Genomic DNA, 27,814 nt, shown 5'->3' with positions numbered 1-27,814 from the left:
CTGATGATTTTATAGAGCTTATGGTCTCCCAGACAAATTGATATGCCCAACACTATATTACTAAGCACGCCACCTAATTTTATGCCCATTCCCACAGGTGGACTCCTGTAGATGCAGCAGAATTGGGCAAGTGCTGGGGACTTCACTTGAACATGGAGCTTCTGAAAAAACCGTCCATTAGGACCTACTGGAGCACAGACATCTTATATCACACCCCGATGTACCGTATGGCCATGTCCAGGATGCGTTATGAGGCAATACTTTGCTTATTACATTATACTGATAATGAGCAGTGCCCACCCAGAGAACCCCAGTTTTGACAGTTTGTATAAATTGAGACCCCTATTAGACCATTTCAGTGCCCGGTTTGCCCAAGCATACACCCTGGAGAAGTGTATTCCTGTTTGAGTCCCTGGTACATTTTAAAGGGAGGCTTCAATTCCGCCAGTACCTGCAGAGTAAGAGGGCAAGGTATGGCGTGAAGATGTATAAACTGTGCGAGAGTGCATCAGGGTATACATACAAATTTAGTATATATGAAGGGAAAGACAGCAGTATTCAGCCCCCAGAATGCCCCCCCCCCCTTACTAGGAGTTAATGCAAAAATTGTGTTGGATTTGGTGCACCCACTGCTGGACCAAGGTTACCACCTCTACCTGGATAATTCTTATACCAGCGTCCCACTCTTCAAGTGCCTCGCTTACAGCGCATGCGGCACTTCTAGAAGAAATCTGAGAGGCCTCCCTAAGACTCTGCTTGGGCAAACGAGAAGGGGTGAGAGCAGGGCACATTCTAGCAGCAACATATTGTGTGTCAAGTACAAGGACAAGAGAGATGTCCTTGTATTGACAACAATACATGGCCACACCTTTTACTCATGTACCAGTACGGAGACCCCCCCCCCAAACCAGACTGCATCCTGGACTACAATGGGTACATAGGAGGGATGGACTTGTCAGGTCAAGTCCTGAAGCCCTACACTGCCATGCGGAAATCGAGGGTGTGGTATAAGAAACTGGCCGTGCACATCATACAGATGGCATTGTACAATGCGTACGCGCTACGTCTATGTGCAGGCTAGAGAGGAACTTTCCTGGAATTTCAAGAGGTGGTTATCAAGAACCTAATATTTAGGGACCGTGAAGAGGGGGCACCCAGTACTTCTGGAAGCGAGACCGTACGCATTGTACCAGGGCAACACTTTCCAGGAGAAGTCTCCCCCCCCCCCCAAACTGGCAAGAAGGGGGAAAAGTCAAGAGGTGCAAAGTCTGCTATAAGTGGGGGATAAGGAAGGACACAATATATCAATGTGACGCGTGTCCCGAAAAACCAGGGCTCTGTATGAAAGGGTGTTAAAAAAAAAAAAATCAAGGGATGTATGATAAATTTTATCTACCCCAGTTTTACTTACCCTGATGCACTTAGCACAGCTTATCCCCCTCATCTTTCCCTTCTGAGACCTGCTGTGTGCACAGGCAGCTGTTAACAGCCACATGTAGGGTATTACCATACCAGGGAGAACCCACATTTCAGTTTATGGGGTATATGTCTCCGGTGGCACATGCTGGGCACAATATATCGGATACTAAATTGGGATATATGTATAGAACATGGCAAATCTCACTCTGCACCATCTGCTGCGCATTATCTTTTACACAATACCTGTGGGGTCAAAATGCTCACTACACCTCTAGATGAATGCCTCAAGGGGTATAGTTTTGAAAATGGGGTCACTTCTCGGGGGTTTCAACTGTACTGGTACCTCAGGGGCTTCTGCATACATGACTTAGCAACAGAAAATCCTCAGCAGGCCAAATGGTGGTCCTTCCCTTCTGAGCCCTGCCGTGTGCCCAGGCAGCAGATAGCAGCCACTTGTAGGGTATTGCCATACCTGGGAGAACCCACATTACAGTTTATGGGGTGCATGTCTCCGGTGAATCTGGACAATACATATTTAGTAGAGTTTCTCTGGTAAAAATTGAATAAAATTGAAATTCAGCAAGAAAAAAATAATTAGCAAATTTCACCTTTACTTTGCTTTAATTCCTGTGAAATGCCTAAAGGGGTAAAAAAAAACTTTATAAATGCTGTTTTGAATCCTTTAAGGGGTCTAGTTTTTAAAATGGGGTGTTTTATGGGGGTTTCTAATACATAGGCCCCTCCAAAGCCACTTCAGAACTGAACAGGTACCTTAAAAAAAGCTTTTGAAATGTTAAAAATATGAGAAATTGCGGTTTATCTTCTAAGCCTTGTAACGTCCAAGAAAAATAAAAATGTTCAAAAAACGATGCCAATGTAAAGTAGACATATGGGAAATGTGAACTAGTAACTATTTTGAGTGGTATAACATCTTCCTTACAAGCAGATTCATTTAAATTCAGAAAAATGCAATTTTTCTCCTACATTTTCTCAAAATGTTGCCATTTTTCACAAATAAACGCTGAATATATCGACCAAATTTTACCACTAACATAAAGCACAATGTCTCACAAGAACAATCTCCGAATCGCTTGAATAGGTTTAAGCATTCCGAAGTTATTACCACATAAAGTGAAATGTCAGATTTAAAAAATGGTCTCTGAGCCTTAAAGGGAAGGTGTCCTGAATTTTTTATTTTTTTTTATCATATTGCTTTTAATATGCTATTAACATAAATTTTATTTGTGTTCTCATGTTCTACTTTTTATTTTGTTCTTACTTTTACTTCTCTATGGGGGCTGCCATTTTTTTTTCATCTCTGTGTCGATTAACGACCCGTACAGAGATGGAAAACAGCACATACAACCCCATAGAGAATGCGAACGGGAGCCGTTCCATTCTCTGAAGCGTACGCCGTCTGTGTGGGAACGTCGCATGCGCCGCTCCCACACAGACCAAAACTAAGCTCGTTCGCAGAGCGAAATCCGGCGCCATTTTCATGTGGACCGGAAGCCGCTGCCGGACTGTAAGATGACTACTTCCGGCCATATATTCAAGGAAGCGAAGGCGCAAGGAATAGGAGCGGAGGCGGCGGCAGGAGGAGGTAATTTATGTTCGTGTATGTGATGTGTGTATTATGTTCGTGTTCTACTGTCTGCTGAGCACTGTATCTAATCCTACACTGAGCAGTCGCTCAGAAAATGGCGGCACACAGTGTAGGAGGTTTGAAGATTCAAACCCCTCCTTCTCCTGGCACTAGCCGGAATAAGGGAGGGGGAATTGTGTGAGGACACTAGAGTGTGTCTACCCCAAATTTACAGCATAAAGCAATGAGGTTGCTTTACCACATTGACCATGCTGCAATTTTGGGAACTGCTCCCTCTAGTGGCCAGCACATGGAAATGTTATAAATTAGAAACAAACTTATAATATTTCCTGACTTGTGAAAAAAATTAACAAAAATTAAAACAATGTGTAATCACTTAAATTAATAGTTTAACTAAAAAAAAAATAATAATTTCTAGCGACCCATTCCCTTTAAGGCCAAAACAAGGCTGCGTCCTTAAGGGGTTAAAGAACTAGGCTAATACTAGTGTATGTTCACAAATGCCAGAAGTCTAGCAAGTAAAATGGGGGAGCTGGAGGCCTTGGTGCTAGAGGAACATATTGATATAGTTGGTGTTGCAGAAACATGGCTAGACTCTTCACATGACTGGGCTGTAAATCTATAGGGTTTTACCCTGTTTTGGAAATACAGGGCAAATAGGAAAGGCAGCGGTGTATGTCTGAGAAGTGATATGAAAGTGAGTGAAAGAGACAATAGTGGGGGAAGATTCTGAAGAGATTGAAACCTTGTGGGTGGAATTACAAAGGGAGGTAAACACTGAAAAAAATTACTTTTGGTGGGTTCTATAGTGATAATAGGAGCTTTTAATTACCGGGATATTAATTGGTGTCATGCTTCAGCGAAGGGGAAAATGTCCTCAACCTGTTGCAGGAAAATTTTATGGACCAGTTTGTGGAAGTCCCAACTAGAGGTGAAGCTCTGTTGGATCTGGTGATTTCTAATAATGCAGAGCTTGTTGGGAATGTTAATGTTCGTGAAAACCTCGGTAAAAGTGATCACAATATAGTTACATTTTACGTATACTGTAAAAATCAAACAAGCTGGGAGGGCAAAACACTTAATTTTCAAGAAGGCCAATTTCCCCAGGATGAGGGCTGAAATTCAGGATATGGACTGGGAAGAACTAATGTCAAATAATGGGACAAATGATAAATGGGAGATTTTCAAATCCACTTTGGGTAATTATTATGCAAAATTTATTCCTATAAGTAACAATTATAAAAGACTAAAATTAAACCCCACATGGCTTACACCTTCTGTAAAAAGGGCAATATGTGAGAAAAAAAGGCATTTGAAAAATACTAATCTGAGGGTACAACTGTAGCCTTTTTAAATTAGAGCTTAATAAAATCTGGAAAAAGGTAAGTGTCAGTGAAAATACTAAATGAAAGGCGGGTGGCCAATGATGGTAAAACAATTCCCCCAAAAATTCTTCAAGTATGTAAATGCAAAAAAAAACCAAGGTCTGAACATGTAGGACCCCTAAATAGTGGTAATGGTGAGTTGGTGACAGGGGATCAAGAGAAGGCAGGGTTACTAAATAGGTTATTTTATCTTCTGTATATGCAACAGAAGAAAGAGCAGCTGATCTAGCCATTGCTGTTAATATATCAGTTGATTGACTAAATTGGCTGAATGTAGATATGGTGCAAGCTAAGTTAAATGTACACAAGGTCCTGGGACCAGATGGCTTACACCCTAGAGTTCCTACAGAGCTTAGTTCAGTTATTTCTGTCCCCCTCTTCATAATATTTAGAGATTCTCTTGTGACTGGTATAGTGCCAAGGGACTGGCGCAGGGCGAATGTGGTGCCTATTTTCAAAAAGGGCTCTAGGTCATCCCTGGGTAATTATAGACCAGTAAGCTTAACATCCATTGTGGGGAAAATGTTTGAGGGACTATATACAGAATTATGTGACAAAAAATAGTATCATAAGTGACAGCCAGCACGCTTTTAAGAAGGACAGAAGTTGTTAAACCAACCTGATTTGTTTTTATGAAGAGGTGAGCAGAAGCCTAGACAGAGGGGCCGCTGTGGATATAGTGTTTTTGGACTTTGCAAAGGCATTTGACACTGTCCCTCATAGACGTCTAATGGGTAAATTAAGGACTATAGGTTTAGAAAGTATAGATTGTAATTGGATACGGTCCTTGAGCCAATTCTCAATCCAGAGTTGTGGTCAATGTTTCCTACTCTGAATGGTCCCCGGTTATAAGTGGTGTAACCCAGGGTTCCATGCTGGGACCACCATTATTCAACTTATTTATTAATGATAGAGGATGGGATTAATAACAATATTTATATTTTTGAAGATGACCCCAAGCTATGTAGATGGAAGATGTTCGTGAATTGCAAGCTGATTTGAACACACTAAGTGTTTGGGCATCCAGTTGGCAAATGGATGCCACTTTTTCAACTGTACTAACTATGTAACATTGGTCTGCCATTTGACTTAATGTACATATATGTAAAGTTATTCATCTGGGTACAAACAATCTGCATGCATCATATGTCCTAGGGGGAGCTATACTGGGGGAGTCACTTGTTGAGAAGGATCTGGGTGTATTTGTAGGTCCTAAACTAAATAACAGCATGTAATGTCAATCAGGTGCTTCAAAGGCCATCAAGAAATTGTTGTGTATTAAAAGAGGCATGGACTCGCGGGACAGGGATATAATATTACCACTTTACAAAGCATTGGTGAGGCCTCCTCTAGAATATGCAGTTCAGTTCTGGGATCCAGTTTATAGAAAGGATGCCGTGACGTTGGAAAAAATACAAAGAAGAGCAACGAAGCTAATAAGGGGCATGGGGAATGTAAGTTATGAGGAAAGATTAAAAGAATTAAACCTATTTAGCCTTGTATGCGACATGGAAAGCCAGTGCTTCGCGCAAAATGTTGTATACTTACGACAAATGCTTCGCACCGGCTCAGAAGCGGAGTCGGTGCCATCATCCCCGGATGTCAGCTATATCTGACAGCTGACATCCTGCTGTAACGATAGCTACATTTAAGGCGTTTGCAGCTCATCGACACCCCAACAATGAAATCGCCGGGGTGTCGGTGGCTGCAATGGCAGCCAGAGGCCTAATACTGGCCTCCCGGTGTGCCTAGCATAGAAAACGTCCAGTCCCCGCCCGGAGGCGGGGCCTGAAAGGCTTCCGTAGTCGCAGGCAAGATGGCGCCGGCTCAGGAGCGGCGGATACCAGCTGTATGTTACAGCTGACAACCACCTGTAACGGCGGGAACCGGAGCTAGCTCCGATCCCTGCCATTAACCCCTCAGATGCAGCGATTTGATCCGATCGCTGCATCTTTGTGGTTGCTATCAGATCGGCAGCTGTGCCCTGCAATCGCACGACTACCGACTGCTATTATGACACCAGGAGACCTAACAATAGCCTCCTGTTTGCCATTACGGAAGCCGATTAGGCCCCGCACGGATGGGCGAAGCCTAATCGGCTTGCTGTCAGTGAATGACTGACTGATAGATCTAATACATTGCACTACGTATTTTTTCGGGAAAAAAAATCTGACAGTTGGACCTTCAAGTCCCCTAGTGGGACTAAAGTAAAGTGTGAAAAAAAATAATAAAAATTTTAAGTACTAAAATAAAACACAATTTTCCCTTATCAAGTCCTTTATTATTGAAAAAAACTAAATAAACCATACATATTTGGTATCGCCGCGACCCTAACGGCCTAAACTATAAAAATATTATATTTATTCCACTCAGTGAACGGCATAAAAAAAACCGTAAAAAATGCCAGAATTTCTGTTTTTTGGTCACCTTGCCCTACAAAAATTGAAATAAAGTGATCAAAAAGTCGCATGTATCCAAAAATGGTGCCTATAAAAACTATAGCTCGTCTCTCAAAAAACAAGCCCTCCTACAGCTCCGTCGACGAAAAAATGAAGTTATGGTTCTCACAACATGGTGACAGAAAAAATACATTATTTTTACAAAAGTAATTTTCTTGTGCAAAAACTTGTAAAACATAGTGCTATAAATTAGGTATCGCCGGAATCGTACTGACCTGCAGAATAAAGTTAACATGTAATTTATAACGCGTGGTAAACGCTGTATAAAAAAACCCTAAAAATCTATGGCAGAATTGCAGTTTTTTGGTCACCTTGCCTCTCAAAAAATAGGATAAAAAGTCGCATGTACCCCAAAATGGTACCAATAATAACTACAGCTCGTCCTGCAAAAAAACAGCCCTCATACCACTACGTCTATTAAAAAATAAAATTAGTTAAGGCTTCCATAAGTCAGGAAATAAAAAATATGCAGTTGTGCAGATCAGAGGGGAACATTTCGTCTGTTTCAAGGGGCGATTTATCGGGAACATATCTGCTAGAAGCGAGGGTCCCGTATTATACCAGGACAACACTTCCTATCAAAATTCCCCAAACTGCAATGGTGCAGAGTGTGGACCAAAAGGGGGATAAGTAAAGACACCGCTTATCAGTGCCACACGGGCCTGTGCAGAAAGGATTGTGTCACAGCGTAACACACATCTATGGATCATTTTATTGTTTACCCCATTATTATACCCCCTGACTATGCCCCTGATGTACTCTGCCCAGCTTACATATGCCCCACATTATAAACTGAAACACCAATAAAACTCCAAACAAAACTAGCACCAAGCAAAATCCACGCTCCAAAAGCCAAATGGCGCGCCCACCCATCTGAGCCCTACAGTGTGCCCAAACAGCAGTTTACTTCCACATATATGGCACCGCCATAGCCTGGAGAACCCTTTTAACAATTTTTGGGTTGTGTGTCTCCAGTGGCATAAGCTGGGCACGACATACTTGCCACTAAATTGGCATATCTGCACCATCCGCAGCGCAGTCATTTATGGAAAAGACCTGTGGGGTGAAAATGCTCACTACACCCCTTAATAAATGCCTTGAGGGGTATAGTTTCTAAAATGGGGTCACAACTGGGGGGTTTCTTTTATTATTTTCCCATCTGAGCATCTGAAATTGTGAACCAATTCTGTGTAAATTGCCAAATTAGGCCTCCATTTCGCATGGTATTCTCTCACTCCTGAGCCCTGTCAAATGTCCAGGAAAAAGATTAGTGCCTCATGTTGGGGGATTCTAAAACTGGGAAACACAGCATAATAATTAGAGAGCTGTCCTGTTATGGTGGCACAAGCTGGGCACCACATATTGGCATATCTATTGAAAAATCCAATTTTCACTCTTGCATAAATTAGTGTGCACTCGATATTGCAAACACCTGCGGGGTTAACATGCTCACTACACCCCTAGGTGAATACCTTGAGGGGTGTAGTTTCCAAAATGAGGGTCACTTTTGGGGGGTTTACACTGTTTTGATCCCACAGGGGTTTTGCAAATGCTACATAGCAACCAGAAACCAATCCAGCAAAATCTGTAGTCCGAAAGCCAAATGGCCCTCCTTCCCTTCTGAGCGCTGCCGTGTGCCCAAAAATTAGTTTATAACCACATATGGGCTATTGCCATACTTGGGAGAACTTGCTTAACAAATGTTGGGGTTCGTTTTCTGCTTTTATTTTTTGAGAAAATGTAACATTTTGCACTAAAGCTACGTCTTATTGGAAAAAAAATGTTATCTTTATTTTCACTGCCCAGTTCAAATAAAATCTAAAACCGCTGTGGAATCAAAATGCTCACTACACCCCTAGATTAATTCCTCAAGGGGTGTAGTATCACAAATGGAGTCCCTTTTGGGTAGTTTCCACTGTACTGGTACCTTAGGGGCTTTGCAAAAGCGACATGGTGTCAAGAAACCAATTCAGCAAAAAATTTATGACCACATATGGGGTATTGCCTTACTCGGGAGAAGTTGCTTTACAAATGTTGGGGTTCTTTTTTTCCTTTGTTGAGAAAATGACAAATTTTGAACTAAAGCTACATCTTATTGAAGATTTTCACTGCCCAATTCTAATAAATTCTATGAAACACCTGTGGGGTCAAAATGATCACTACACCCGTAGATTAATTCTTCAAGTGGTGTAGTTTCCAAAATGGGGTAACTTTTTGGGCGTTTTCATTGTTTTGTCCCCTCAGGAGCTCTGCAAATGTGACATGGCCTCTGCAAACCATTCCTTCTAAATTTGAGCTCCAAAAGCCAAATGGCGCTCTTTCCCTTCTCAGCTATGCCGTGTGTGCAAACAGCCGTTTATTACCACATGTGGGGTACTATTTTACTCGGGAGAAATTGCTTTACAAATTTTGCGGTGCTTTTTCTCCTTTTAGTCCCTTTGGAAATGAGAAAAAATTTGCTAAACCTACATTTTATTTGAAAGAATGTAGCTTTTCATTTTCATGGCCTACATCCAAAAATTTCTGCAAAAAAAACTGTCCGGTCAAAATGCTTACTTTACCCCTAAATTCCTCGAGGGGTGTAGTTTCCCAAATGGGGTCACTTTTGGGGGGTTTCCACTGTTTTGGTACCACAAGAGCTCTTCAAAGCTGACATGGTGCCTAAAATATATTCTAATAGAAAGGAGTGTCCAAAATCCACTAGGTGCTCCTTTGCTTCGGAGGCCGGTGTTTCAGTCCATTATCACACTAGGGCCACATTTGGGATATTTCTAAAAACTGCAGGACCTGGGCAATAAATATTGAGTTGTGTTTCTCTGGTAAAACTTTGTGTTACAAAAAAATGCATTAAAAATGAATTTCTGCAACAACCAAAAATTTAATTTGTAAATTTCGCCTCTAGTTTAGTTTTAATTCCTGTGAAACGTCTAAAGGGTTAAGAAACTTTCTAAATGCTGTTTTGAATACTTTGAGGGGTGCAGTTTTTAAAATGGGGTGATTTTTTTTTTTGAGGTTTCTAATATATAAGGCCCTAAAAGCCACTTCACAACTGAACTGGCCCCTGTAAAAATAGCCTTTTGAAATTTTCTTGATCATGTGAGAAATTGCTGCTAAAGTTCTAAGCCTTGTAACGTCCTAGAAAAATAAAAGAATGTTCAAAAAACAATGCAAATCTAAAGTAGACATATGGGGGATGTTAATTAGCGACTTATGTGTGGTATAACAGCCTGTCTTACAAGCAGATACATTAAAGTTTAGAAAAATGCACATTTTTGCAATTCGCTAAATTTTGGTGTTTTTCACATTTAACCCCTTAATGACCGCCGATACGTCTTTTTACGGCGGTCATTAGTGGGCTTTATTCCAGAGCGCCGCTATTCTACGTCGCTGCTGTAGAATAAAGTAAACAGAGCAGGGAGCCGTGAAATCTCCCTGCTCTCGGCTGCCAGAGGCAGCTGAGGGCTGGGGGCGTCCCTGCTCTGCCGGGTGAGATCGATATTAGTATCGATCTCACCCGTTTAACCCTTCAGATGCGGTGCGCAATAGCGAGCACCGCATCTGAGTGGTTTTGGAGAGAGGGAGGGAGCTCCCTCTCTCCCCCACCGACACCCGGCGATACGATCGCCGAGTGTCTGTGTCTCCAATGGCAGCCGGGGGTCTAATAAAGACCCCCAGGTCTGCCTGGAGCGAATGCCTGCTAGATCATGCCGCAGGCATGACCTAGCAGATGCCTGTCCGTTTTAAACGGACAGGCAGTAATACACTGCAATACAAAAGTATTGCAGTGTATTATAATAGCGATCGGAGGATAGTGAAGTCCCCTAGTGGGACTAGTAAAAAAGTAAAGTTTAATAAAGTTAAACAAAAAAAATGAAAAACCCAGCTTTTCCCCTTACAAAATGCTTTACTATTAAAAAAAACTACAATAAAGCAAAAAAGTTACACATATTTGGTATCGCCACGTCCGTAACGACCCCGACTATAAAGCTGTTAAATTATTTAACCCGCACGGTGAACGCCGTAAAAAATAAAATAAAAAACAATGGAAAAATTGCTGTTTTCTGTTAATCCTGACTTAAAAAAAATGTGATAAAAAGTGATCAAAAAGTCGCATCTACTCTCAAATGGTACCAATAAAAACTGCAAGTCGTCCCGCAAAAAACAAGACCTTATACAGCTATGCCGACGCAAAAATAAAAAAGTTACAGCTCTTCGAATGTGACAATGGAAAAATGTAAAAAATGGCTTGGACATTAGGGCCCAGAATGCAAGCAGGGGGAAGGGGTTAAATACTGAATGTATCGGGCAAATTTTGCCAGTAACAAAGTCCAATGTGTCACGAGAAAACAATCTCAGAATCGCTTGGATAGGTGAAAGCATTCTGAAGTTATTACCACATAAAGTGAAACATGTCAGATTTGAAAAATGAGGCTCTGTCCGGAAGGTCAAAAGTGGCTAAAGAGGGAAAGGGTTAAAAAAGGCTTAGATAATTTCCTGGAACAAAAAAATATTCGCTCCTATGTGTAGAAATTTTTCCCTTCCCTTTCCCATTCCTTGGTTGAACTTGATGGACATGTCTTTTTTAAACCATACTATGTAACATTGGTCTGCCATTTGATTCAGCCAGTTGTCAGCAGCATTCTCTAAGACCTCATGCACACGGCCGTCCCCGTATTCACTCATATAAAGTATGGGAGCACGGTCCGTAGAAAAAGCAAAATATAGGACGTGTCCTATCTTTTGCAGAGGCTTTCTAAGGCCTGGACACCTTCCCGCAAATATACGTGAAGGTGTCCGTGGTCAATAGAAATGAATGGGTCCGTAATTACGGATGAAATCTATGGTCGTGTGCATGGGGCCTAAAGGGAATGTGTCATCAAAAAAATTACCTACTTTTTAAAAAATGTTTAACATAAAAACGTCATATCAAGTATTTTTATTTTATTTTTTTTCTTTGTCCGCTATACTAAAAAAGATAACACCGGATCCACCATTGACAATGGGTGATGGGCACAGCTCCCCTTCTATTCTTTCCGGCACAATGACCTCTGCACAGGTTACAGAACATGCCTAGAAAACTCTCCCATAGAAGTCAATGGGTCCTCTCCTGTTCACCGGTTCCTATGATCCATGTGGTCACTGTCAAGCGTATCTCTAAATGCTGCTAACAGCTTAGGGAAGATGGCTGCCCCCATAATCGTACAGAAAATAAAATGAAAACATCTACAATCAAAAAAATAAGAACAGATTAGAAAAATATATTGTTTCACTATCTGGTTTTAATTATGAAAACAAATATATAGGTGTTACATTTACTTTTAAATCAGCTTGACATACTCCGTGAAAGAATGAGACTAGTATGGGGAGTGAAGAAGGCACTGTAACGCATAGACCAGTAGTAGAAATGAGTATAAGAATACAGACATGAGGTTATGCTGAGCTAGTTGTGAGCTCCCACCAGGTAAGAATACGTACAGCTGGTGTCTGGGTCTTAGAGGCTGGGGAATAATGTAGATGGCTACTACCAATGTAGTAGGGGGTGCTCCTATGTATAGTGGTGAATTGCTCGTTTATGGAAGTGCTTGGTAAATAAGTATATCAGAAATAGTAGTGTAGGCATTCTTCAAATAACTCCTTCCTGCCCTGCCCTTCTAAGGCCGGGTTCAGACGTTATGGATTAATAATCTGCAGCAATTTATAGTACAGTACTAAATCCTATCTGCTTGAAGCGGAAAAAAAATGTCTGCACGAATATCCGAGCATGATGCGGACATGGAAAAATCTGCAGTGGAAATTATCCGCCATCTCCGGATTAATAAATAACGTTTTCGGCTCGTTCCTGTGACCTGTCGTACTATTGCGGCGCATTGATTGTTTTATCACAGTAGCTGTGCCTTTACTTGCAGGTGTCCGCTGTATTATATAGCTGATGACTGGCGCAAATGGCCAGAAAATCCCTTTATACCAGAGCAGCCTGATAAATTCCCTAGATCAAATTGTAAACTTTCTTCTGTTGATTGTTACGGTCTATACAATTAGTGATACAATACGTTTCCAGGTCCTTTTTGTTAAATCTTGTATACATCTCTTCTAATAATTAAAATATAAAAATATTGGGCAAAATTAAGGCTACCCCAGGTTGTTCCAGTCCCATATTCAGTGTCTGACTGCCCAGGATATCCTTAGAAGGCATTCCATCAGGTAGGTCTTGACAGACGATCTACCCAACTTCGGAAACGCTGTTGTGGAAAGTGTGGAGCCATTTTGGTCTGTAGACTTTTGCTTTGCCATGAAATTTTTGCTGTAGTTCTGAAAATAAGTTTTAGAAGAAAGGACTAGCAATGTTGTTGTAATAGTGTTTCGTAACATGTTTATCTTCAGCAATTAAAATGTGTTTATGTACTTAGAGGACCTGTCACCTCTCCTGACATGATTTTTTTTTTTTTTTTTTTTTCTGCGTAAATACTTTCCCATGAAATAATTATGGAACATAGTTTTAGATAAAAATTCACTGTAGTTTCGATATATGATGTCGTTCATAAACATTAATTAGTAGATTCACCGCCTGAAAGAACGATTAAAATATTTTTATTATCAATTTGTTAAAAATGGCTCAACCAGCCACTACTTCCAAGAAAACAGGCATAAGCAAGTGCTAGACGAAAAGGGAAGTGTCCAGGGTAATGGTATGTTTCAAAACACCCAGGACTAACTCTCCCTATTTATGATATATTGATTCGCTACACTCTTGCCAAAAATGTCAATGTATCAAGATCCTAGGCGTTTCAGCATTGTCACTAAAACAATACCTCATCAGGGATTGATAAACATAGGTAGTTAAATTCTAAAGATAGAACACTGGATAGCACTGTTTGTGTGCTTATTTTAACCTCCAGCCACGTATACGGCTCTGATGTACTGGCCGCACACGCGCCGGAGAAATCATGGGCTTTTAAGGTTAAGAGCCCGCCCTTCCGACGTCGTCATCGGGGGCAGCCGCCAATCCAAGTTCGACACGGCACAGCTGTGACGTGCAGGAGGCGGCTTGCCTCCTTCTTGCCGACCAATCAGGGCGTCCGGACAACACGAGTGTCCATAGTAACCAGGGGACGCTAAACGCGGCTCCTGTAATGTCAATCGACAAAAACACAGAGTGAATGGGTAACGATCATGTTCCCCTCCTGTACTCACCACCACTGTCCCACGCAACCAGGCACATTGAAGGAACAAGTGGGACATAACGCACTCACCAGGGGCAAATCTCGGGGCACGGACTGTCAAATCAATGACTACGTTGTCCCGCACCGTAGATACACATAAAGCCACAGAGTTCTTAAGAATGACAACAGCCCTGGATATCATAGATCAGATTGCCCATACAAGACCAGTAAGGATAGATATATTAACAACCAAGGGGCGCTGTTCCGAAAAGAGTCACTAAATGACCCCCTATAGTTGCCCAGAGGCGCCTCGTCAAAAAACAACTAGGGCGCTCGGTCATACCCCAAAATTAGAGAAAACAGGAGTAGGAAATTTGTTCATTCAGGCCATGAGGGTTGATGGTCTGCAAGCGGAAAATCCATTCCGCCTCTTTTTGTAGAATCTTTCTATCCAGATTCCCCCCTCTCAGGAGTGGTCTAATGTGTTCAATTCCCTGAAAGGCCAGAACTGTGGAATCCCCATCATGGCATGACCACACATGTCGCGCCACCGGGGTGTCCACTTTCCTTCTGACATCCCCTATGTGGTCGCGAATCCTCCTCCTGAACTCCCTACCAGTCTTACCCACGTATTGTAGACCACACTTACATGTGATAAGATAAACAATTCCTTTCGTCTTACAATTAATGAATGACCTATTGTCAAAAATTCTTCCAGTTTTAGTGCTCGTAAATTTCCTACTGCACAATACAGACTCGCAAGCTTTACATGTCCCGCATCTAAAGGTCCCTTCAGTACTCTTCAACCAAGTGTTGACCTGAGTCTGCGGTTGTAAATGGCTGTGAACAAGACGATCCCTCAGGTTGCGTCCCCTCCTGTATGTTATCAGAGGGTAATCCCCCACCAGGTCCCCTACGTCCGGGTCAGCTTTTAAGATACCCCAAAATTGTTTAAGGACTTCCCTCACCTCCCTGTTCGCCGAATCGAAGGTACCTATCATCCTGATGGATTCCTCTTCCATTTTTTTCGGTTTAGGGTTTAGGAGGTCATTCCTATTGCAGCCCAGGGCATTCTGAAATGCCCCTTTTAGTACATTCCTGGGGTATCCCCTGTGTCTAAATCTGTTCTCCAGCTCCCGTGCAGAGACCCTGAAGTCGGTGATAGTCGAGCAGTTTCGGCGTGCCCTGAGATATTGGCCCTTCGGTATTCCTCTTTTGAGGTTTGTCGGGTGCCAACTTTCCCAGCGCAACAAACTGTTCGTTGCCGTTTCCTTGCGGTACATGTTCGTCTGTATGGTTCCAGAATCCGTCTTGGAGATCAAAATATCCAGGAACGTAATTTTAGTATCCTGGATTTCAGAAGTAAAAAAGAGTCCCAGCTCATTAGCATTCAAGACCTCAACAAACTCCTGAAACTCCCCCTTAGTGCCAGTCCAGAGGATCAGCACGTCATCAATAAATCTGATCCAGAGTAATATATAGGCTGACCATCTATCCATTAGTTCACTAAACACAACTTCCTTTTCCCACCATCCCAAGTATAGATTGGCAAAGGTGGGGGCACAAGGGCTGCCCATGGCCACCCCACGGAGCTGATGGTAGATCTTTTTATCAAATAAAAAGAAGTTGTGTTCTAGGACAAATCTCAGCAGGTCAATGATGAACTTATTATGGGCCTGGTACTGTGTTCCTTTGTCCCTCAGGAAGTATTCAACAGCTCTACATCCGTGATTGTGTGGGATGGAGCTGTACAGAGACTCTACGTCTAGGGACGCTAGCAGCACACCATGATCACAGCGTATACCCTCCAACCTTCTCAGCACATCCATGGTGTCCCTCACATAAGATGGCAGGGACACCACAAAAGGTCTAAGGACCTGGTCCAGGTATAGGCTGGAATTCTGCGTCAGGCTGTTGATCCCCGACACAATAGGGCGGCCTTTAAGGGGAGTTACCCCTTTGTGCACCTTTGGGAGACTGTAGAAGGTTGCTGTCTGTGGGTGTTCCGTCAGCATAAAATTCATTTCCCTGTCATTTATAAGGTTGCCCACTTTTGCCGGGCCAAGAATAATTTTAAGCTTCTCTCTAAAAATGGCGGTGGGGTTACTGGTTAGCACCCCATAACAATTTCGATCACTAAGTATGTCATAGCACATCCTGCTATACTGTGATCGATCCATTATTACTATATTCCTCCCTTTGTCAGAGGGCTTAATTATAATGTTATCATCCCTTTCTAGGGATAATAAACCCGCCATTTCCTTGCTAGACATATTGGAACAGTGCTCTCTCTGGTTTATCAGTTTTAGTTGGTCCTCCACCACCTTGACAAAAACATCAATGGGAGTATTGTCACTAAGGGGTGCATATTTCGTGGACGGGACCCTGAGTTGAGTAAATGGGCCCAGACCCTCCTCCCTCTGGCCTTCCTCCAAAAGACCCTCCAGTAATCTGAGGTGTGGAAGATCCTCTTCTGTAATCCCCAGGTCGAGACACTGTCGTTTATTGTGTATGTTGAAGAATTTTTTCCACTTCAACTTTCTAGCGAAAAGATTCAAATCCTTGACCCACAGAAATAGATTGAATTTATTTGTCGGGACAAAAGATAGGCCCTTACCAAGCACCTCAATTTCCTCCCTTGTCAATTCTCGGGTAGACAGGTTCACTACTTGGAGCCTATCTTGATCCCCTCCTAGAGGGGCTACAATTCCCTTCTGTCTCGCAAGAGATAGTCCGAAATCGGGTGGTTCTTTGCTAAAAAACCACCACGATGCTGATTCTTTCCTCTCCCCCTCCCTCTTGTATTGTTACGGGTAGAGTATCTGCCTTGCTCACTCCCTCCCCGTCCCCTTCTGGGTGGGTTCCTGCCAAACTCAGAGTCCGATTGTTCCTGCTCCGATGATGATGGATCGGTTTCAGGTTCATGGGATATCCCCGCCCTCGCACTGTAGTCAAAGATTCTACCTTCTTTAAAATCCAACGTGTCACGTACAAATTGGAAATGTTTCCTTTCTTTTATGTGACACGTGAATTTTTCCACTGCTTGTTGTAGAATAACCTCTTTTCTTTCGTACTCTACATTATTATTGAATTTTTTAACCGCAATGATACACTCCTTAAGTTCTTGAGTGGTACGTGCTAGGCAGATGTTTTCTTCTTCAAGCAGAATCCCCATAAACCTTAGTGAGGACTCGATAGATTCTTTCTCCCACTTTCTAAGAAGTTCAGGAGAACGAACCCTAGTTGCAGGAATGAGGGAGATTCTAAGACCCCTAGGAACAATTTTATTTTTCATGTAAGTCTCTAACGTTTGGATCTCCCACCATGATCTGATATGGTCTTTATACACCTTGGTGAGTTGTCGAAATGAAGCAGTGATACTCAGATTGTGGGACTGTGACACCAGTTCCTGATCTGAAAAGACCTCCCTAGCATCTGTCAACCATTTTTCTGTGTTTATGTCATTGGTCAGGAATCCTGCCATCCCCCCTCAATTCAAAAGTTTAAGATAAAAATTCACTGTAGTTTCGATATATGATGTCGTTCATAAACCTTAATTAGTAGATTCACCGCCTGAAAGAACGATTAAAATATTTTTATTATCAATTTGTTAAAAATGGCTCAACCAGCCACTACTTCCAAGAAAACAGGCATAAGCAAGTGCTAGACGAAAAGGGAAGTGTCCAGGGTAATGGTATGTTTCAAAACACCCAGGACTAACTCTCCCTATTTATGATATATTGATTCGCTACACTCTTGCCAAAAATGTCAATGTATCAAGATCCTAGGCGTTTCAGCATTGTCACTAAAACAATACCTCATCAGGGATTGATAAACATAGGTAGTTAAATTCTAAAGATAGAACACTGGATAGCACTGTTTGTGTGCTTATTTTAACCTCCAGCCACGTATACGGCTCTGATGTACTGGCCGCACACGCGCCGGAGAAATCATGGGCTTTTAAGGTTAAGAGCCCGCCCTTCCGACGTAGTCATCGGGGGCAGCCGCCAATCCAAGTTCGACACGGCACAGCTGTGACGTGCAGGAGGCGGCTTGCCTCCTTCTTGCCGACCAATCAGGGCGTCCGGACAACACGAGTGTCCATAGTAACCAGGGGACGCTAAACGCGGCTCCTGTAATGTCAATCGACAAAAACACAGAGTGAATGGGTAACGATCATGTTCCCCTCCTGTACTCACCACCACTGTCCCACGCAACCAGGCACATTGAAGGAACAAGTGGGACATAACGCACTCACCAGGGGCAAATCTCGGGGCACGGACTGTCAAATCAATGACTACGTTGTCCCGCACCGTAGATACACATAAAGCCACAGAGTTCTTAAGAATGACAACGGCCCTGGATATCATAGATCAGATTGCCCATACAAGACCAGTAAGGATAGATATATTAACAACCAAGGGGCGCTGTTCCGAAAAGAGTCACTAAATGACCCCCTATAGTTGCCCAGAGGCGCCTCGTCAAAAAACAACTAGGGCGCTCGGTCATACCCCAAAATTAGAGAAAACAGGAGTAGGAAATTTGTTCATTCAGGCCATGAGGGTTGATGGTCTGCAAGCGGAAAATCCATTCCGCCTCTTTTTGTAGAATCTTTCTATCCAGATTCCCCCCTCTCAGGAGTGGTCTAATGTGTTCAATTCCCTGAAAGGCCAGAACTGTGGAATCCCCATCATGGCATGACCACACATGTCGCGCCACCGGGGTGTCCACTTTCCTTCTGACATCCCCTATGTGGTCGCGAATCCTCCTCCTGAACTCCCTACCAGTCTTACCCACGTATTGTAGACCACACTTACATGTGATAAGATAAACAATTCCTTTCGTCTTACAATTAATGAATGACCTATTGTCAAAAATTCTTCCAGTTTTAGTGCTCGTAAATTTCCTACTGCACAATACAGACTCGCAAGCTTTACATGTCCCACATCTAAAGGTCCCTTCAGTACTCTTCAACCAAGTGTTGACCTGAGTCTGCGGTTGTAAATGGCTGTGAACAAGACGATCCCTCAGGTTGCGTCCCCTCCTGTATGTTATCAGAGGGTAATCCCCCACCAGGTCCCCTACGTCCGGGTCAGCTTTTAAGATACCCCAAAATTGTTTAAGGACTTCCCTCACCTCCCTGTTCGCCGAATCGAAGGTACCTATCATCCTGATGGATTCCTCTTCCATTTTTTTCGGTTTAGGGTTTAGGAGGTCATTCCTATTGCAGCCCAGGGCATTCTGAAATGCCCCTTTTAGTACATTCCTGGGGTATCCCCTGTGTCTAAATCTGTTCTCCAGCTCCCGTGCAGAGACCCTGAAGTCGGTGATAGTCGAGCAGTTTCGGCGTGCCCTGAGATATTGGCCCTTCGGTATTCCTCTTTTGAGGTTTGTCGGGTGCCAACTTTCCCAGCGCAACAAACTGTTCGTTGCCGTTTCCTTGCGGTACATGTTCGTCTGTATGGTTCCAGAATCCGTCTTGGAGATCAAAATATCCAGGAACGTAATTTTAGTATCCTGGATTTCAGAAGTAAAAAAGAGTCCCAGCTCATTAGCATTCAAGACCTCAACAAACTCCTGAAACTCCCCCTTAGTGCCAGTCCAGAGGATCAGCACGTCATCAATAAATCTGATCCAGAGTAATATATAGGCTGACCATCTATCCATTAGTTCACTAAACACAACTTCCTTTTCCCACCATCCCAAGTATAGATTGGCAAAGGTGGGGGCACAAGGGCTGCCCATGGCCACCCCGCGGAGCTGATGGTAGATCTTTTTTTCACTAAGGTTTATGGGGATTCTGCTTGAAGAAGAAAACATCTGCCTAGCACGTACCACTCAAGAACTTAAGGAGTGTATCATTGCGGTTAAAAAATTCAATAATAATGTAGAGTACGAAAGAAAAGAGGTTATTCTACAACAAGCAGTGGAAAAATTCACGTGTCACATAAAAGAAAGGAAACATTTCCAATTTGTACGTGACACGTTGGATTTTAAAGAAGGTAGAATCTTTGACTACAGTGCGAGGGCGGGGATATCCCATGAACCTGAAACCGATCCATCATCATCGGAGCAGGAACAATCGGACTCTGAGTTTGGCAGGAACCCACCCAGAAGGGGACGGGGAGGGAGTGAGCAAGGCAGATACTCTACCCGTAACAATACAAGAGGGAGGGGGAGAGGAAAGAATCAGCATCGTGGTGGTTTTTTAGCAAAGAACCACCCGATTTCGGACTATCTCTTGCGAGACAGAAGGGAATTGTAGCCCCTCTAGGAGGGGATCAAGATAGGCTCCAAGTAGTGAACCTGTCTACCCGAGAATTGACAAGGGAGGAAATTGAGGTGCTTGGTAAGGGCCTATCTTTTGTCCCGACAAATAAATTCAATCTATTTCTGTGGGTCAAGGATTTGAATCTTTTCGCTAGAAAGTTGAAGTGGAAAAAATTCTTCAACATACACAATAAACGACAGTGTCTCGACCTGGGGATTACGGAAGAGGATCTTCCACACCTCAGATTACTGGAGGGTCTTTTGGAGGAAGGCCAGAGGGAGGAGGGTCTGGGCCCATTTACTCAACTCAGGGTCCCGTCCACGAAATATGCACCCCTTAGTGACAATACTCCCATTGATGTTTTTGTCAAGGTGGTGGAGGACCAACTAAAACTGATAAACCAGAGAGAGCACTGTTCCAATATGTCTAGCAAGGAAATGGCGGGTTTATTATCCCTAGAAAGGGATGATAACATTATAATTAAGCCCTCTGACAAAGGGGGGAATATAGTAATAATGGATCGATCACAGTATAGCAGGATGTGCTATGACATACTTAGTGATCGAAATTGTTATGGGGTGCTAACCAGTAACCCCACCGCCATTTTTAGAGAGAAGCTTAAAATTATTCTTGGCCCGGCAAAAGTGGGCAACCTTATAAATGACAGGGAAATGAATTTTATGCTGACGGAACACCCACAGACAGCAACCTTCTACAGTCTCCCAAAGGTGCACAAAGGGGTAACTCCCCTTAAAGGCCGCCCTATTGTGTCGGGGATCAACAGCCTGACGCAGAATTCCAGCCTATACCTGGACCAGGTCCTTAGACCTTTTGTGGTGTCCCTGCCATCTTATGTGAGGGACACCATGGATGTGCTGAGAAGGTTGGAGGGTATACGCTGTGATCATGGTGTGCTGCTAGCGTCCCTAGACGTAGAGTCTCTGTACAGCTCCATCCCACACAATCACGGATGTAGAGCTGTTGAATACTTCCTGAGGGACAAAGGAACACAGTACCAGGCCCATAATAAGTTCATCATTGACCTGCTGAGATTTGTCCTAGAACACAACTTCTTTTTATTTGATAAAAAGATCTACCATCAGCTCCGCGGGGTGGCCATGGGCAGCCCTTGTGCCCCCACCTTTGCCAATCTATACTTGGGATGGTGGGAAAAGGAAGTTGTGTTTAGTGAACTAATGGATAGATGTCAGCCTATATATTACTCTGGATCAGATTTATTGATGACGTGCTGATCCTCTGGACTGGCACTAAGGGGGAGTTTCAGGAGTTTGTTGAGGTCTTGAATGCTAATGAGCTGGGACTCTTTTTTACTTCTGAAATCCAGGATACTAAAATTACGTTCCTGGATATTTTGATCTCCAAGACGGATTCTGGAACCATACAGACGAACATGTACCGCAAGGAAACGGCAACGAACAGTTTGTTGCGCTGGGAAAGTTGGCACCCGACAAACCTCAAAAGAGGAATACCGAAGGGCCAATATCTCAGGGCACGCCGAAACTGCTCGACTATCACCGACTTCAGGGTCTCTGCACGGGAGCTGGAGAACAGATTTAGACACAGGGGATACCCCAGGAATGTACTAAAAGGGGCATTTCAGAATGCCCTGGGCTGCAATAGGAATGACCTCCTAAACCCTAAACCGAAAAAAATGGAAGAGGAATCCATCAGGATGATAGGTACCTTCGATTCGGCGAACAGGGAGGTGAGGGAAGTCCTTAAACAATTTTGGGGTATCTTAAAAGCTGACCCGGACGTAGGGGACCTGGTGGGGGATTACCCTCTGATAACATACAGGAGGGGACGCAACCTGAGGGATCGTCTTGTTCACAGCCATTTACAACCGCAGACTCAGGTCAACACTTGGTTGAAGAGTACTGAAGGGACCTTTAGATGCGGGACATGTAAAGCTTGCGAGTCTGTATTGTGCAGTAGGAAATTTACGAGCACTAAAACTGGAAGAATTTTTGACAATAGGTCATTCATTAATTGTAAGACGAAAGGAATTGTTTATCTTATCACATGTAAGTGTGGTCTACAATACGTGGGTAAGACTGGTAGGGAGTTCAGGAGGAGGATTCGCGACCACATAGGGGATGTCAGAAGGAAAGTGGACACCCCGGTGGCGCGACATGTGTGGTCATGCCATGATGGGGATTCCACAGTTCTGGCCTTTCAGGGAATTGAACACATTAGACCACTCCTGAGAGGGGGGAATCTGGATAGAAAGATTCTACAAAAAGAGGCGGAATGGATTTTCCGCTTGCAGACCATCAACCCTCATGGCCTGAATGAACAAATTTCCTACTCCTGTTTTCTCTAATTTTGGGGTATGACCGAGCGCCCTAGTTGTTTTTTGACGAGGCGCCTCTGGGCAACTATAGGGGGTCATTTAGTGACTCTTTTCGGAACAGCGCCCCTTGGTTGTTAATATATCTATCCTTGCTGGTCTTGTATGGGCAATCTGATCTATGATATCCAGGGCCGTTGTCATTCTTAAGAACTCTGTGGCTTTATGTGTATCTACGGTGCGGGACAACGTAGTCATTGATTTGACAGTCCGTGCCCCGAGATTTGCCCCTGGTGAGTGCGTTATGTCCCACTTGTTCCTTCAATGTGCCTGGTTGCGTGGGACAGTGGTGGTGAGTACAGGAGGGGAACATGATCGTTACCCATTCACTCTGTGTTTTTGTCGATTGACATTACAGGAGCCGCGTTTAGCGTCCCCTGGTTACTATGGACACTCGTGTTGTCCGGACGCCCTGATTGGTCGGCAAGAAGGAGGCAAGCCGCCTCCTGCACGTCACAGCTGTGCCGTGTCGAACTTGGATTGGCGGCTGCCCCCGATGACGACGTCGGAAGGGCGGGCTCTTAACCTTAAAAGCCCATGATTTCTCCGGCGCGTGTGCGGCCAGTACATCAGAGCCGTATACGTGGCTGGAGGTTAAAATAAGCACACAAACAGTGCTATCCAGTGTTCTATCTTTAGAATTTAACTACCTATGTTTATCAATCCCTGATGAGGTATTGTTTTAGTGACAATGCTGAAACGCGTAGGATCTTGATACATTGACATTTTTGGCAAGAGTGTAGCGAATCAATATATCATAAATAGGGAGAGTTAGTCCTGGGTGTTTTGAAACATACCATTACCCCGGACACTTCCCTTTTCGTCTAGCACTTGCTTATGCCTGTTTTCTTGGAAGTAGTGGCTGTTTGAGCCATTTTTAACAAATGGAACATAGTTTTCTTTAACTATGGTGTCGTTCCTCTGTTCCTCCTAGAAATATATGAATAAATTGACAACTGGCTGTTACCATTCTCCTCGTTAAAGTGGTGTGTCCCTACAGTCTTATTCTGTCAGCACTGATTGGACAGTGTCACTGTATAGGGACATCCCCCCCCCCCCCCCCCCCAAGCTGGTAATACCCAGTTGACAATTTATTAATAAATGTCTAGGAGGAGTAATAGAGGAACAGCACAACATAGTTCTAAGGAAATATTCTTCAGAATTGTTGTTTCATGGGGAATACAACGTTACTATTCCTATTTCGCTACAAGTACATACGTGTCAGGAGAGGTGAAGGGTCCTCTTTATTAAAATGTAATGCCCATGTAACTTGTCAGTCATATTGGTTTGTATCTCTGTACAGACTTGTGCTCGTGGTTTTTTTTTTGTGACAGGGATCGGGCCTGATGGTCACATAGCTTTTAATGAACCGGGGTCCAGTCTGGTATCCAGAACAAGAGTGAAGACATTGGCCATGGACACTATATTGGCGAATGCACGTTTTTTTGACAACAATCTTTCAAAAGTACCCACCATGGCTCTGACTGTTGGCGTGGGAACCGTGATGGATGCCAAAGAGGTAGGGGACCTGTCTTTTTTTTTTTTATTTTATTTTTTCATGTAAGTGAAAACCTAAACGGTTTCCATTCTGAAATTTTTGTGTGGATTTTATGAATGGCTTATTAAAAACTTCAATAGCTGCACATAATGAATTTATACAATGATAAAACAATCAACCTTTTTTCAATTGTTCAGTTTATTTATAAATACTAGTTCGCGTCAATTGTACTGTATATTTACAAGGAGCTGTAAGGGTATGTGCACACACACTAATTACGTCCGTAATTGACGGACGTATTTCGGCCGCAAGTACCGGACCGAACACAGTGCAGGGAGCCGGGCTCCTAGCATCATAGTTATATACGATGCTAGGAGTCCCTGCCTCTCTGCAGGACAACTGTCCCGTACTGTAATCATGTTTTCAGTACGGGACAGTAGTTCCATGGAGAGGCAGGGACTCCTAGCATCGTACATAAGTATGATGCTAGGAGCCCGGCTCCCTGCAGTGTGTTCGGTCCACTACTTGCGGCCGAAATACGTCCGTCAATTACGGACGTAATTAGTGTGTGTGCACATAACCTTACCAGCAGAGCAATTCCTCTTGCACCAACTACCAATCATGAGTGTACAATCAAGTAAACTAAATAAATTTACATTTTTATTGTGCTTCTTAGAGCAAAAAGAACTACACTAATTTGTTTAAAATGAGAAACCTCACCTCCGTTTGAAATTGAATTGACTGTGCATGATTGGTAGTTGGTGCAAGAGGAATTGCTCTGCTGGTAACAGCTCCTTGTAAATATATGGTCATTAATTCCTGCCAACTGCCGGGGTCTTCCTTTTTCATATGTCGTCAATTGTACTGCACACAATGTTCTGCTGAGGGTATGGATCACATCTGAGTCCGCCATTTAACTGTTCTTTTGACTTCCATAGGTAATGATACTCATCACTGGCGCACATAAGGCCTTTGCCCTATACAAGGCTATAGAGGAAGGAGTAAACCACATGTGGACAGTGTCTGCCTTCCAGCAACACCCCAGTACAGTGTTTGTTTGTGAGGAGGATGCAACGCTAGAGCTGCGAGTAAAGACAGTAAAATACTTTAAAGGTATATTTTTAACACACAACATATTATGAAGTTATTTATATTTGATCAATTTTCATTGATTTTTGTAAATAAAGTAAAGAACGACGGATCAGGTCACGCAGGGCCTTACAATAGACCAACAACAAACACTATATTAATACAAAAAAGACATACCCTCCCACCATAGTTATTTGACAATAGGAGATGTAAGTTGGTAAAGATCTGTCAAATTTGATAAAGAAGCTGTTTACTGCAATATAGTCTATGCAGACAAGGCTGTAATCTGTTCCGAGGTCAGAAGTATACAGCCTGATGCCTGGGGAATGGAGGATAAAGAATATTAATTCAAATATAAAATAGAAGTGGAATGAAAGAGAAGAATAAATAAGCGCTTTTTCACGCCAGAGGAGTTTCGGTTATCCCTTACCAGGATGACTTTTTGGTGAAAGTCTCCTCCAGAGAGGAAAATCTTTCCAGTCTCAGGATCCACTTAGATACTTTTAAAGAGATTCAGATTGATCATCAACGAAGAGCAGTCTCTGCTGCCATTCCAGCACATGGAGTTCCTGGGTAGAAGAGCTCTTTGGGCTATGATCACTTTGCACCATGCTGTGATCACACCACATGCAGAAATCTCTAAAATGAATTGAATTCCCCCTGATGAATCCTTGTTGCTACAGGGTAATTCTAGGATCAAACGCGTAGGGACATTCTATTAGCAATCTTTTAGGGCCTGTTCACTGTAGGCAGGTCTTTGCGATCACTCGCTCTATACAAACACAGGCTTTTTTTAGGGCTGGTATAAGGTAGTGTTTGGACCCATCCCATTGCTGCCTTCCACGTCAGTGAGGACATGGTCTTCCCTTTCTTTTTGCACATTCCTGTCCCACCCACTGCAAGGTGCACTCCATTATCTTGATGTGGTTAGAAGTTTGTCTACCTTGCAGCAACTGAATCCCTCAGATGCTCTCTCTTTTTGATTCCTGAGGATCTGCGCAAGGGTTTGGTGGCTTACAAGGCTACCATTGCTCATTGGATTAGGTCTGTGATCCAGGAATCCTAGCGTTACAAGGGCAAGGTTCCTCCTTTTTGGGTTACCAGCCCATTCCACAAGGGCTGTCTGTGCATCCCGGAATGTACGACACGCCAAGCTTCAGTCTCTCAGGTTTGTAAGGCTGCTAACTGTTCTTTCCTGCATACCTTCATGAGGTTCTACCCAAAAGTATACTCCTGGTTTCCTCTAAAGCCAGCTTGGGTTATAAGGTACTTTAAGCTGCTGTGCGTTACGTGGATCACCTTTTTCTTTATCCACCCTCTCCCATGGTGCGGTGTCCCCTAACGATATTAACAAGAAAATTGGATTTTTGTACTCTTAAATACTTTCACCGTTATATTTATTGGGGGGGATCCCGGCCCTTTTTTTTATTTATTTTTTCCCCCTGGGCCCGGGACTTTAGTTTCTGAATGTTTGTTGATATTCTCCCAGCGCCGTGGATGTGCTGTTGTCTTCTCCTACTGCTTTTTTTTTACAAATGGATTAGCTTCGTGTCTGTGGGAAGGGCTATGGCCTACCTGAGCCTGTAGGTAAGAAAAGTGTCACCCCCCCCCCTAGTGGCAAGGACCTGTACCCCTGGTGCGGAATTCCGCAATGAATTCAAGTTTTTACAGTGAGTACAAATATCCAATAGTTTACCTTCATCTGTCACTGGTTTTAATGTTATGGTTGATTTGGCTTATCTACACACATTTATATCTACACACATTTATCTAAGGCCTCATGCATACGGCTGTGACCGTATTCACGGGCCGTGTTTGCGGGCACGTCTGGCCGCCGGCTGTTTCGGACAGCTGCCCGCATTTAAGGCCCGTGCTCCCATACTAAGTATGGGAGCACAGACCGTAAAAAGCAAAAGATCAGACATATCCTATATTTTACAGTACACTTCTACGGCCCGGACACTTTCCCGTAAATAAACGGGAAGGTATCCGTGGACAATAGACGTGAATGCGTCATGTGCATGGGGCCTAAATTTGCACTGTTAGGCCCCATGCACACGACCGTAAAATCGCCCGTAATTATGGCTTGTAATTACGGACCTTTTCATTTCTTTGGCTGATTGACACTTTCCCGTATATTTACGGGAAAGTGTCCGTGCCATAGAAACTTTCCATAAAAAATAGGATGCCCCTATTTTTTATTATTTTATGGACTGTGCTCCCATACTTATAATGGGAGCACGGCCCGTAAAATGCGGGTGGCTGTCCGCAACCGGCAGTGCCTGGAATTACGGGCATGGTCATGTGCATGGGGCCTTACTGAGCACTGCGACTTATGAAAGGGTATTCAAACTGAAAAATGCGGTTAGTGCACATATTTTTAAATTTTTACTACTGGTGCCCGTTTGTAAACTTTCATATTTTTTTGTGTTTTTATTTGTTGTTTTGCTTTCTGCTGCCACCATGTATTGGTATTTATAATATGCAAAATAGCTACACCAGAAGGAAGAAAACCCTCTCCGTGGTGATTGACAGGCTGCTGTGTATATGTGCACT

The 27,814-nt window shown here is 43.3% G+C and overlaps 1 protein-coding gene across 2 annotated transcripts in view; it reads left to right on the top strand.

The window, feature by feature from the left end:
- The window catches only part of GNPDA1 (glucosamine-6-phosphate deaminase 1), a 69,461-nt gene that overhangs the window by 36,703 nt on the left and 4,944 nt on the right, over positions 1-27,814 (top strand). For both annotated transcript variants that reach the window (XM_075860032.1, XM_075860033.1), the window contains 2 exons: positions 24,006-24,190; positions 25,108-25,282. In XM_075860032.1, the coding sequence (XP_075716147.1) occupies positions 24,006-24,190; positions 25,108-25,282 (360 nt within the window). The remainder of the gene's footprint in view (positions 1-24,005; positions 24,191-25,107; positions 25,283-27,814) is intronic.

The sequence above is a fragment of the Rhinoderma darwinii genome, chromosome 3, assembly GCF_050947455.1.
Source record: "Rhinoderma darwinii isolate aRhiDar2 chromosome 3, aRhiDar2.hap1, whole genome shotgun sequence".
Taxonomy (NCBI): Eukaryota; Metazoa; Chordata; class Amphibia; order Anura; family Rhinodermatidae; genus Rhinoderma; species Rhinoderma darwinii.
Note: the sequence above shows the minus strand (reverse complement) of the source record. Positions and strands in the feature narration are given on the sequence as shown.